The 11,890-nt window shown below is 42.0% G+C and overlaps 1 protein-coding gene across 2 annotated transcripts in view; it reads left to right on the top strand.

Moving 5' to 3' along the window:
• Positions 1–5,374: 5,374 nt before the first annotated feature.
• Positions 5,375–11,890, top strand: part of FYN (FYN proto-oncogene, Src family tyrosine kinase) — a 39,416-nt gene continuing 32,900 nt past the window's right edge. For both annotated transcript variants that reach the window (XM_009326416.1, XM_009326415.1), the window contains exons 1-4: positions 5,375–5,653; positions 6,255–6,351; positions 9,951–10,049; positions 11,158–11,261. In XM_009326416.1, coding sequence (XP_009324691.1) covers positions 5,407–5,653; positions 6,255–6,351; positions 9,951–10,049; positions 11,158–11,261 — 547 coding nt within the window. In that variant the 5' untranslated portion in view covers positions 5,375–5,406. The remainder of the gene's footprint in view (positions 5,654–6,254; positions 6,352–9,950; positions 10,050–11,157; positions 11,262–11,890) is intronic.

The raw sequence follows: 11,890 nt of genomic DNA, 5'->3' as shown, positions 1-11,890 counted from the left end.
TGACAGTTACCAGTCATCCAGCCTTTTGCTTTCGTGTCTTTCACTGAAGAAGTTCTAAAAATATAGTGTCAAATTTTATTCCAAAGAAAACCATGGAGAGGAAGGGGAATGCAGCCTGCTGGGTCTGAACCCACTCCCCATCTCTTTGGCAGGTTGGAGCCCTCTCCCATGGTGGTCTCCTTTCCCAGTCAAGGGTTGGAGGACAGAGGCCTGGCATGGATAGGAGCGTGCAGAATAGATTGGTGTCTCCCTGCATCTCCCTGTACCACTCCCTCAAACTTTTTAAGGATCTGCTTTTTTCTACAACACTCAAAAAAGCAGGTTCTGAAGAGATACTGTAATTCAGAGTTTCAGCTGTGAGTTGCAAAATCTTACAGAAAAACTTCTGATGCTCTGAAGGAGTGAATTTACACCAGACTTCCTCCCATCCATCTTTTCCTGGTGGTTTACAACTGCAGAAGCTAGACTAAGCAAAGGCTTATCAATACTTTTTGCTTTTCCAATATCACATATTGAAGCTTTTCCTTTCAAAATAGAAGTATGAAAAATGGACTTTTCCTGGTACTCCTGGACTTTTCCTAGGCTTCGATTAGCTAACAGAGAACTGCTTTTGTTTCTGTTAATGGAGCGGTTGTTTGGCTTTGGTGGGTATTTCAGTCTTGGCTTCCATTTTGTATCGAGAACCAAAAACCCACTAGAAAAACTGAAGGAGGGTGATTTATGATAATAATAACAGTGTTAATAACATCTCCTTAGCCTTCATCTGTTTCCTAACTGAAAGTAATTAAGATGCTATGATTATATAAAAAATTAACGATTATATAATTAATTTTATATCTTTGTCAAATAATGTTTCCACCATGTGGGAGGAAACTACTATTCTGGTTAGGCTGATGTTGGATTGCTTGCAGTGTAAATGTTGGAGTCCAAGAAATATAACAAGGACAAGAAAGGAGACAAGTAACATAATGGTTATTTTCATTTGTCTCTAAGGATGTCTCAAAACCCATGTAAATGTTTTATGTTTTCATGAAAACACATGTTTTATATTGCCCATAAAAACACAACTTTAAAATAAACAAATTCAACTTGCTTGCATTAGAAAAGTTCATTTTAATTAGGCTAGTTACATACCTTTTAACAATACCAGTGTCAAATTATGATAATGCTGCATGACCCATAACTCATACATCTGAGAAATGCTGCCTTTCCTAATGGAAATGGAATAAAATCTTGTTCCTTTACCGTAAGTTGTGCAGCATGTTGGATGAACAATGTTGTGTGCTTGTCTCTAGAGAACTTGGTGTAAAACAGCTCCAGATTTTGTTTGGTGATCTCAGAGCTGGCTGAATAATTCCAGCCTTCCACAGCTCCAAATGCTGACATGCAGGGAGATGAGACTTTTGGATATTAAAAGCCTGCTCTGTGATACTGAAGGAGATTAGTTTTTGGAATCCATTCAGTGACACAAAGGCCGGTGCTGAATGGAGGTTATATTTATTGTCTATGAAATCCCTGAGTTAGCTTGTACATGCATACATGTATTCTCTCACATTTAGCCAACTCCCCGTGATGCTGGTTTCTTTGAGCCAGGAACAGACAACTTTCAGGGACTTGGCTTGAAAAGATGCGTGCATGTAACACCCTCTGTCACATTTTACAAGAGGCTACAATCAAGCAGTCTTTATACTCCGATTGTCTAGACACTGTGACAAAGTGGGAGAGGGCAAGTGGAAGAAAAAGCCCTTTTTGTCAGTCATTCACTTTGTATTAAATTCTCCTTCCCTCTGCGCTGCCGCTGCCACTGCCAGCAAAAAGATAAAGGGAGCAAAAACAAAAAAAAAAAAAATCAAGAAACTGATAATTTGCTGGTTTTCTATCCATATCATTCCTAGTAAAAAGAAAATCCCAAACCATTATTTTTCTGAAACTACCGGGACATATGTATACCATCTTCTGGTTTATTCAGTTTTTCTGAATTAATATTTTGAACAATTTTATTTTTGCAGCTGATTTGTAGGTTTAACTTTTTCTTCATCAATGTGTAAATGAAGTGTGTAGGGCTGTCTTGTCAGCACTTGTAACTTGATATGTGAAATCTTCCCAGATTTCAGTGGAGATTTTTTTCCCTGCTCAGCTGAGAGTTTGCAAATGAGCAACAAGAAAACCCCTTCCTCCCCCCCAATCTCCCAGATTTCATGTATCCCATCTCTTTTTTTCTTTCATTCTTTCATTTTCTTTTCTACTTTTTCCCGTGAAAACACATGGGAAAAAATAAGAGGAGAAACAGAGCTGGGAGGGGAAAGGGATGCGGTGATAGAGTTTCACAGGGAGGTAAGGTTACAAGCCAACAAAAAGGCTGCTGAGATTCTTCTTTAAATAGTAAACCCTGCATATCACTTAACTGTTTTGAAGTGAATAAGCGTATGTTCCAGCATGAGTACCAGACTCATCCTCCAACCCAAAGCCTCCCTGGGCTCTGCCCATGCTGATAGCAGTGAGAAGAGCCACCACCCCACGGGGCCCTCGCCCTCCCTGTGGTCCTGCTTTACTCCCTGGCATTGCTCGTGGGGCTCCTTGGCTCTGAGAGGAGCTGGGAAAATCATAGAATCATAGAATCGTAGGACAGTTTGGGTTGGAAGGAACCTTTAAAGGTCATCTAGTCCAACCCCCCTGCAATGAGCAGGGACATCTTCAACTAGATCAGGTTGCTCAGAGCCCCGTCCAACCCGACCTGGAAGGTTTCCAGGGATGGGGCAGCCACCACCTCTCTGGGCAACCTGTGCCAGTGTTTCACCACCCTCAACATAAAAAATTTCTTCCTTCTATCTAATCTAAATCTACCCTGCCTTTAGTTTAAAGCCATTCCCCCTTGTCCTGTCGCAACAGGCCCTGCTAAAAAGTCTGCCGCCATCTTTTTTATAAGCCCCCTTTAAGTACTGATAGGCTGCAAGAAGGTCTCCCCGAAGCCTTCTCTTCTCTAGGCTGAAGAACCCCAACTCTCTCAGCCTTTCTTCACAGGAGAGGTGTTCCATCCCCCTGAGCATTTTTGTGGCCCTCCTCTGGACCCTTTCCAACAAGTCCTCACCTCTGAGTGACATCTCCAAACAGAGGGTCTCCAGAGCCAGACAGTCCTCCTGTTGAAACGGGTAAAAGCAGCAGATATCAGCGCAAGCAGTTTTTCGCAGCTGATACAAAGCTGGCCGAGGCACCTCTGCACCCGTCACGGTCCCTGTGGGCTCACCTAGAGTCACTGCTGGTCCGAGGGATGGACAACCTTAAGCTCCAGCACGGTACCCAGCTACCAGGGTGAGCAGATACCAGCACGGTACCTCCAGCACCAACCCAGCTACCAGGGTGAGCAGAGGCTGGAGGCCGGCACGGCTGCCACAGCAGTAACAGCAGCAGTGTGTTTTGCAGCCTCCAGGCTGCAAACCCCTTTCCCTCGACCTGTTGTTGCTTTAGTTTCTTGAGGGATCCCAGCTCATGCCAACCGTTGCAGCAGATGCAGAGTCAAGAGTCCTTGTTTCTGTTCGTGTGAAGACACTTAGACGTTTTGGTGAGGGAACTCTGCTGAGTGAATGTGGCATCTTGAAGGAAAAAGAGAAATGCAAAAAGGGTGCCTTTAAGTTATGCTAAGAGCAAGAGATGGTAGACCTGTGCTAAATGCAGGCAATACAGCTCAGGGAAATACATTAAAATGGTGCTTGTTCTTCTGAACAGGCTTGTAGAATAACTGGAAGTATCTTCAAATTGTAGAAAATACCCTTCAACAGAAGGGGTTTTTTAATTAGGCAAGTTAGATTTAGGAAGCAGGTATCCAGATTGGGTACTGTCAGAGACAAGCAGGGAGCTACTGCATAATTTTTGAAGCATTAGCAGCAGAGGAATATGCTTTTTCTGAATCCCATGAGTTTGTCAAAACGAATTTCCTGTGTTGATGTTGGGGTAAGGCATATAAAATAGCCAGCCTGGCAGCTACAGAAAAATGAGGATATTTGAAAAAGGATAGGCTTTTTATTTACCCTAAGTGATGGATATTGGCTGAAATGTGAAAAGAAATATGAAAAAAAAAGTTCTTTGCTATATTTTTTTTTTTTTTAATGTTCCATGCATTTTCTCCCTGACTATTTGTATATTTTGGACAAAGTATGTCCAGTAATTCTAATTTTTTCAAACATTTTTCTGTTGTCACTGCTATTCTTGCAGCCCCAGTGTTTAGAGTATGTTGTTTGTGAGCCAGGTTACGTGTAAGTCACCATACCAGTTCAGATCAAGGGTGCATCCAGATGAGTATCTGATTCCCTAGATTCATCATGCCCAGCTTCAGAAACTCGGGTTTTGTGTCTAGATTCAGCTCGAGTCAATAGGAAAGGGTTTGGTAACACCAGCACGTGGATTATAAGATGTTAGAGCTGACAGATAAAAAGCAATACTAGGTAACAGGACTAACCTTGGAGTACTGCTTCTAAGATGTGGCCAATCACCCTCTGTCTCTCTCCACCTAGAAAGATAGGCTCCTGAAATTAAGCGAGATTAACCCAGGCCCTGGTAGTGCCCCATGAGGGTGCTAAACAAGAGGTTACAAGAATTAAAAAACTTAGCGCAACCCTTTCCAAGCCATACCCTCTCGGTTTCCTCCTGTCTGGGATCCAGACTTGGAGATGCTCTGCATTTGACGTGTTAATTCCTCCGTGACTTTCTCTAGTTTCTTAACTCATGTATACCTCTGGCTGCCCCACCATCCACTACCGGCAGGTTTTACACTTCTGCTCAGTACTGCATAAAAGGGTGCTTCCTTTTGTTTCCGTTGTGCCATCTGATGAGCTCCCTCCTACTTTCCTGTGCTGTATTATCAGCGCATTGTGTCTGCTTTTCTGCCTGCCACGCAGAGCTCCAGCAATGGAAAAAGGAGAAGGTTGTATGCCTTTAGGTGAAGTCAGCTCTTGTGTAGTTGGCAACGTCAAACATGAACTGTGAGCTAAGTGCTTCACTCTGTGTTTTGGGGAGCAGACTTGAACACCTCCAGCTGTACTTTTTGGCTGAGTCCTTTGCCTGCCAGTCGTGCTCTCCTGGTGAAGGGTGAGCAAGAGGGGTTTCATCCTCTCGCTACCTCCATGCAACCCATTGCCTGGCAGGGCTGGGCAGACAGCTGCCACTACCCTAAGAGCAGGCAGGACCTCCCTCCCCAGGCCTCAAAGGAAAACCACCGCAAGGAAGATTTTGTGTGAGCTTTTCCCAATGTGTTGCTGTTTATATTCAAACCACTGTGGGTTTTTTTCAAAGTACTTAACTTTTGAGCAGTGAACTTAATTTGATCCTCGTCATATGTGGGTTTGGGAGAGATCTGGTGAGCATCAATGTGTGAACACCTGTCCTTTCCTTCCTCTCCTAGGATTTTAGATAATGGGCTGTGTGCAATGTAAGGATAAAGAAGCAACAAAACTGACTGACGAGAGGGATGGCAGTTTAACTCAAAGCTCAGGCTACCGCTATGGGACAGATCCCACTCCGCAGCACTATCCTAGCTTTGGTGTGACTTCAATCCCAAATTACAACAACTTCCATGCCACAGGAGGCCAAGGACTGACTGTGTTTGGTGGAGTCAATTCCTCCTCTCATACAGGGACACTGCGTACAAGAGGAGGAACAGGTGAGTTTCAAAGTCTTCTTTCAGTGCTCTTAGTGAGTATCAATCACATAATTACAGCAGAGGCATGACTGTCTCAGTGTGCTGCTTTTGGGAAGAGTTATTTCACAAAGTAGTGCAAAGAATTGAAGTAGGGGTGGAGCTGGGTCTTCAGCCCTACCTTTGCTAACTTGCAGGTGCTAGTTCACTTGGGGGGTGAGAAATTATGTAGACATGCCCAATTTGGCTGATTGACTGCCTTATACCTCTCCCAGGGAACAGAAAGTGTGGTCTGAGCCACCTCAAGTGGTTAACAGGAAATACTTGGCATGGCTATGTCTAAACTCTCTTTTCAAACCCCTTTTGCCCGCTTGGGATTCTACACTGTGTGTGGGTACCAAACCAAGAGTACTGATGACTGTACAGAGTGAAGAATGTGGCATGCCCGCTGGCTGCATAAAAGCAGAGGGATTAGAATGGTTGTCCAAAAAGTAGGAGGCTTCAGTTTATTTTGCTCCTCAGCAACCGGAGTAGCTTACATTTGGCTTAGCCACCTCACCTCTTGAGGGCTCCTTCCCCTCCTGTTTTTTGTGATGAAGTGTAACTCACCTATCTTCTTCTTTAGGTGTAACTCTTTTTGTGGCGCTTTATGACTATGAAGCAAGAACAGAAGATGACTTGAGTTTTCACAAAGGAGAAAAATTTCAAATACTTAACAGCTCGTAAGTTTTAGGCTTGGGAATATGCTTTTTTAAACTTACAATGTTGACAATTATATTTGTCTACTTATGTTATTAGTAAAATCTAATGTTGGATATTCAAGATCTGTAGGGGTTTTACTCTATGCTTACTTCCTTGTCTTTGCATTTAGTGCACTTTTGCAAAGTGCTTTACTGTTGGAAAAAAACCCCTTCAACCACATGCAGCTTTACTTCAAAAATAAACGTTAGATTGTGTGATTCACTGCTTACATTTCACAGTAAACTCACATTCAGAAATGAGAGTACCAGCTCTGTCCTTTACCAGTAGTCACAGAAGTTCTGCAAGGCATGTACTAACACTTTTTGCAATCTGCTGCAAGTATCTCTACACAGAAACGAGCTAAAAACTGATTCACAAAAGAGACGTTACCCAGATTTGTGTGACAAGTTTAAAAGCATTTATTTTCTTTTTTAAGGTAGGTGATACAGTCAGAACATGCCAGGAAGTTCTGTTAAGTGAGAATGCACCATTGCACAGTTGCATTTGGCATGAAAACCACACTTCCATCCTGGAAATCATCAATTTTAAATTAATTTTATTAAGTGCCCATAGAAAAAAATCCCTTAGCAATTTAAAAATAACATCTAAAACTTACTGTGCTACTGACCTATATCTGAACATCTTGTAAATCTTGGCTAAGAACATAAAGTTGAAGGCTCTGTCTTATGTTCAGTATTGCTGTCATGTAGAGGTAGAAACGGGTTAACAACCAAGTATATGGCTTTGTAGAGGCTTTGTGATATTGCTCTCATCTTTTTTTCTTACACTATGTGACAGTGAGGCAAATTCATCCCTGGTGCAACTCCTGTTAATTTTAATAGAACAAGTCCAGGGTTGGAGTTGGCTCAATGTGCAGTAAAGTTAAAAAAAAAAAAAAAAAAAGAATCAATAGGGAAATGTATGTTTGTGTGTTTACGTACAATAGTTTGTTTGCTCTAGCTTCTCTCTGTTCCTCCACGGCAGAGTAAAACAGCTAGAGAATACTCGATTTGGAGAAAAATTAAAAAAAAAAAAAAAAAAAAAGGTAATTCTGTGGAATATTTCATGAAGCCATGAAGCTGAAGAGCTTTGATGTAGATGAAAGCACAGAAACTTCAGTTACAACTTGTAGAGGGAGCAGCAGTTTAAAAACCTCTCTACTTCTAAATTAGCACTTGGAAAAAAAACCTTTTTTAACTTATCATCCATTTTTGTTCACGTTGCCTGCTGCTTTCCTAACCTTGCACAAACTATGCTATAACTTGAAACAAGAAGAAACACCACGCATTATAAATTTCTTACACATCCCAGTTGATGAAACCAGGGGGTGCTCACCGGGACTTGCGGAGCAATCATGCTTGGAGTCGGTGGGACAGAGAGATTCCCCCGTGTGTGGGCAGTTGCAGTACATGGATTTTAATGCAGCTAATTACTGCCTGGAGGAAAGTTTTCTAAGAGAAAAAAAAAAACAAGCATCTACTGATTTTCTTGTAGGATTATAGAAGCTCAGTTCCCATCGTAGTCAGCTCTGTCTGCTTATAAACAGGGACCCAACCTCACTCCTGGAGTACTGACAGCCAGGCTGGGAATCTCCAGAAAGCAGCTTTTCTGTGAGAATGCTTCCTCTCTTCACTCATATCAGAAATTATATGAAAGAAGCCCATTTTTTTAAGAGTCTGCCAATGCTGCGTGCAACCAGAAAGCATATATGTGCACAAAACTAGTTTGTCTGGAATTTTTGGATGGTTTGGGGTTTTTTTTAGCTCTCAACAAATGAAATTTGATTTGTGCTTTGGATTAAAAGTTCAGGACAGCAATACCTGAAATGGCATACAGAGGTTATCCCTGTGATTTGAAGTCAGAAATTATACCAAGGGCAGTCGGGGAGAAAGAGGTACTTGCAGGGGTGGTTCAGAGCAGAGTCTGACTTCAAGGGCTCAGAAACACTCAGCCATCCCCTACATCCCCACTGCCGCTCCCGCACACCCTGGCTAGCCCCATTGACTAGCCTCCTACCTCAGTTGGGTGTCTAAAATTAAGAGCTGTGAAAAAAGTCTCATTCCTCCTCCTTTCTGGCAGCGCTTTGAGATTTACGCTTCTCTGTCAAAGCAGAGGGGGTTGTTCCTGATGTTGTGATCATCTACGGGACTGCTTTTTTCCTCCCTAGATATGATAAAATACCTCCATCTAGTGGACTCTGTACAGTAAGGAGAAGAAATGTTATGGTACAATTTGTCAACCACAGTTGACAATCTTTCAGAAATATTCTACAGCCACATATGGGGGAAGGGTTAGCACTTCAGCTGATAAAATTAGGGACGTAAACAGAGAGGGCCATTTGCGTGACATACAAATGCACACAAGGTGTATTAAAATAGTGTCAGCTGCCAGCCTCTAGAGAAGCTACTTGTTCTTCACTTTTTTGAACTGTAGAATTGGAAATGTCTCCTTTTTGACTAATCAGAGCTGTCTTCTAGTTGTTTTCCATAGAGCTCATACTCCTTCAAACTGTTAAAGAAAGTGAAGTTGAAAATTTAAAGAGCTCACCTTGACACAACCTTTCCTGCCAGTAATAGCTTTGACAATTTGCTTTCTGTAACTGCTTGCTTACAGAAGAGGCTGAATTCTCTGGCCACGTTTGATGATAGTTTTTTACTTAGTGAACAAACCTCTGTTTTACAGAAAGGAGAACTGAGAAAGAGTTTCTAAGCAGTCCAGAAATAGAAAAGAGAGTGCTTATGAGTAGCGGTAGGAGTTAAACATCGGTGAATTTGGCGCTGAGAGTGAAATACAAATTGCTAAACCCCAAATCGCTGCATCCTGTAAAAAGCTGAGAAATAAACTTCTCTTAAAGCTGCGCATTCTACAGCAACACACATTGTCTGAAGGGCAGTACCATGTACACACACACACGTATGACAAAAATTGATGCTAAGCCTGTGGAACACTGCTATAAGATGGTCCTGCATGGACCTCTTCATATTTAAATGTTGTAGAAGAATGGGTTTTTGTAAGTATTTGAAAACACAGCTAAGTCCTTTGCTATTTCAGATACCTCCTCTAGGTGACGAAGAGAGGGAATCTGGACAATGAAGTGTGATCCTTAAGGGCTATCTAAAACTCCATGTTGATAGATGACTTTTTGATGCCTTTGGGTTTCAGATTAATTATCCCCATAGAAGTTTAAAATTAGCAGTGGAAGTGACAGTGTTCAGTTTGGCAGTTTTCCTATAAGCTCTCTCAAGGGTCCGTATTAGAATAATTGCTATGGAGATAGTTTTCAATATTGTGGTCCAAATCCAGCCTTCACCAAACCTGATTTCACTGGGTTGTTATGCCTATTTATGCCATTATGCTACGTTTGGAAGGCTACATTACTAATCACTGCTGAAATAATAATAGGTGTAAAGAAATACGTGTATTATTTGGGTTTAGATGCAAACAGCTCTCAGAAGCACGCTGGTGGTAAAGAGGTGGTTGCTGTAGATTTTTACTCAGCTGTGGGTGCTGTTAGCAAAGTCAGATCATTGTCTTTACAGCTGTGTCTTGCTCTCACTTCTCCTCAACTCTGTTTCTGCAGGGAAGGAGACTGGTGGGAGGCCCGGTCCTTGACAACAGGCGAAACTGGTTACATTCCCAGTAATTATGTGGCTCCAGTCGATTCCATCCAAGCAGAGGAGTATGTTTTCTTTTCATTGTAAAGACCCATTAGTGCTGTATTTGAAGGAGGTTCAAGGAGTTGGTTTTGATTGATTGCAGCGATTTTTCAAATTACTTACATAATTTTTATTTCAGTTCTTAACTGCACTGATAAATAATTAGGTAATTAGTAACAAAAGAAGCACAAGCTCAGTGCTTTTTCAATGTCAAAACAAAGGAAGAAAACCTAAAGGAACATAGGTCTGCTTCCTTTATTCGAGTGCTGACTAATTTCAAGCTTTAAGTGAAAGGTGCCTTTGCTTTTCCTGAACCAACTTGTAAAAATATTTGGACTCAATTAGTGTGCAAACTGCCTATTAAAGAGGGCACATTGTATTAGCAAATACCTACCAATAGGTAGGATGCCTACAATGCATACAGCAGGCAGCATAATGAGGACATATCTATGCAAAAAATGGAGTGCTGTGTGTATCCATATTATTTCCAGTATAAAAGGTACACTAGAGGAGCTTATATAGTTGAGCAGATACTACTGTAGTCTGTACTTCAGGTTGTACTTGGTTGATTGTGAAACAAAAAAAAAAGAAAAGAAAAATTGCTGCAGGAAGGAAAAAGGTACCGAAACTCTGAAAGCCTTATACAACCACAGTAAAGTGGTTGCATCTGGTCCTTCTACTGAGGTTTTATAGCTGTGCTGCCACAAAAATATTGAATACTAATACATCAGTATGTAAGTCAAATATGTAGTTTATAGCAACATCTGTAAAAATGCTGCTCTTCGGCAGCGATGCATTTTTGTGCCCTTTTCCTTGTCTATTCCTTCCCCCTGCCAAGTCTTGCTCTCTGATTGTCAAAGTCTGGCCTTTGTTGTAAGACAGCAAACAAGCATTCTCAGCATCTACTGATTATAGGCTTAACGCAAAGTGCTACCGCACAACGTATACATCTACTACACAGTTTGTCATGTTAGCTTCCCACCACAATAAAAGAGAGACAGTATGACAAAAATGGTTGAATATGCTTGAGTAACCATAATTTCCACAAGTAAGCCTCCATGTCTGAGCTCCATGACACTACCTAGTAACCCTATGTTGCATTTGTCTTACTATTTCTGATGTTTCCCTAAGGTGGTACTTTGGCAAACTTGGCCGAAAAGATGCTGAGAGGCAGCTGTTGTCATTTGGAAACCCCAGAGGTACCTTCCTGATCCGGGAAAGCGAAACTACCAAAGGTAGGCTGGCCAAAGCTATTCTGACTACGAATGAGAAGATACACGAGAAAAATTGTGCTAAGTTTATGAAATACTGTTTTCAGTGGTATCAAGGTAGAGATAAGTGTAATCTTGTATATATGTGTGCTGGGGAATTAGATGTCTGGACATCCCAGGTCTTAGAGTGAGTGTTCAAAGCAGAGAACAACCCAAGTGCAACCCATACCATGTTCAACCCATGGTATCTGCAGTGCAAGTCTTGCACAGGCTGTCACACTCTGAACATCGCACTGTCTCTCTCAACACGTGTGTTAGGATACTACTATTGCGATAGAGTTCAGTGGAGAGTGGCCCCTCAGAGGAGCAGCTATGGGGCTACAGGAGGCCGACCTCCTGGCGTCCATACTTAGGCCCAGGCACAGCCAGCTGGCTTTCTGGGAACAGATGCTGGGAATCTCCAGTCTAGTCTGGTGAAAATTACTGCTTACTTCTGAACAAGCAGAATATTTAAACCTTCTTGCCTGGAAGATATAAGATTTTGAGGGGGAGGGAGGTACCGGTTATTATTTTGGGAAGATTAGGGGATTTTTTGGCCTTTCCCCTTTGAAATGCTGGATTCCTGGGGGGGGGGGGGGGGAGGGTGGGGAGTT

The sequence above is a fragment of the Pygoscelis adeliae genome, unplaced genomic scaffold (assembly GCF_000699105.1).
Source record: "Pygoscelis adeliae isolate BGI_AS28 unplaced genomic scaffold, ASM69910v1 Scaffold206, whole genome shotgun sequence".
Lineage (NCBI taxonomy): Eukaryota > Metazoa > Chordata > Aves > Sphenisciformes > Spheniscidae > Pygoscelis > Pygoscelis adeliae.
The sequence above is the reverse complement of the archived record's forward strand: the minus strand, read 5'-3'. Positions and strand labels throughout refer to the sequence as shown.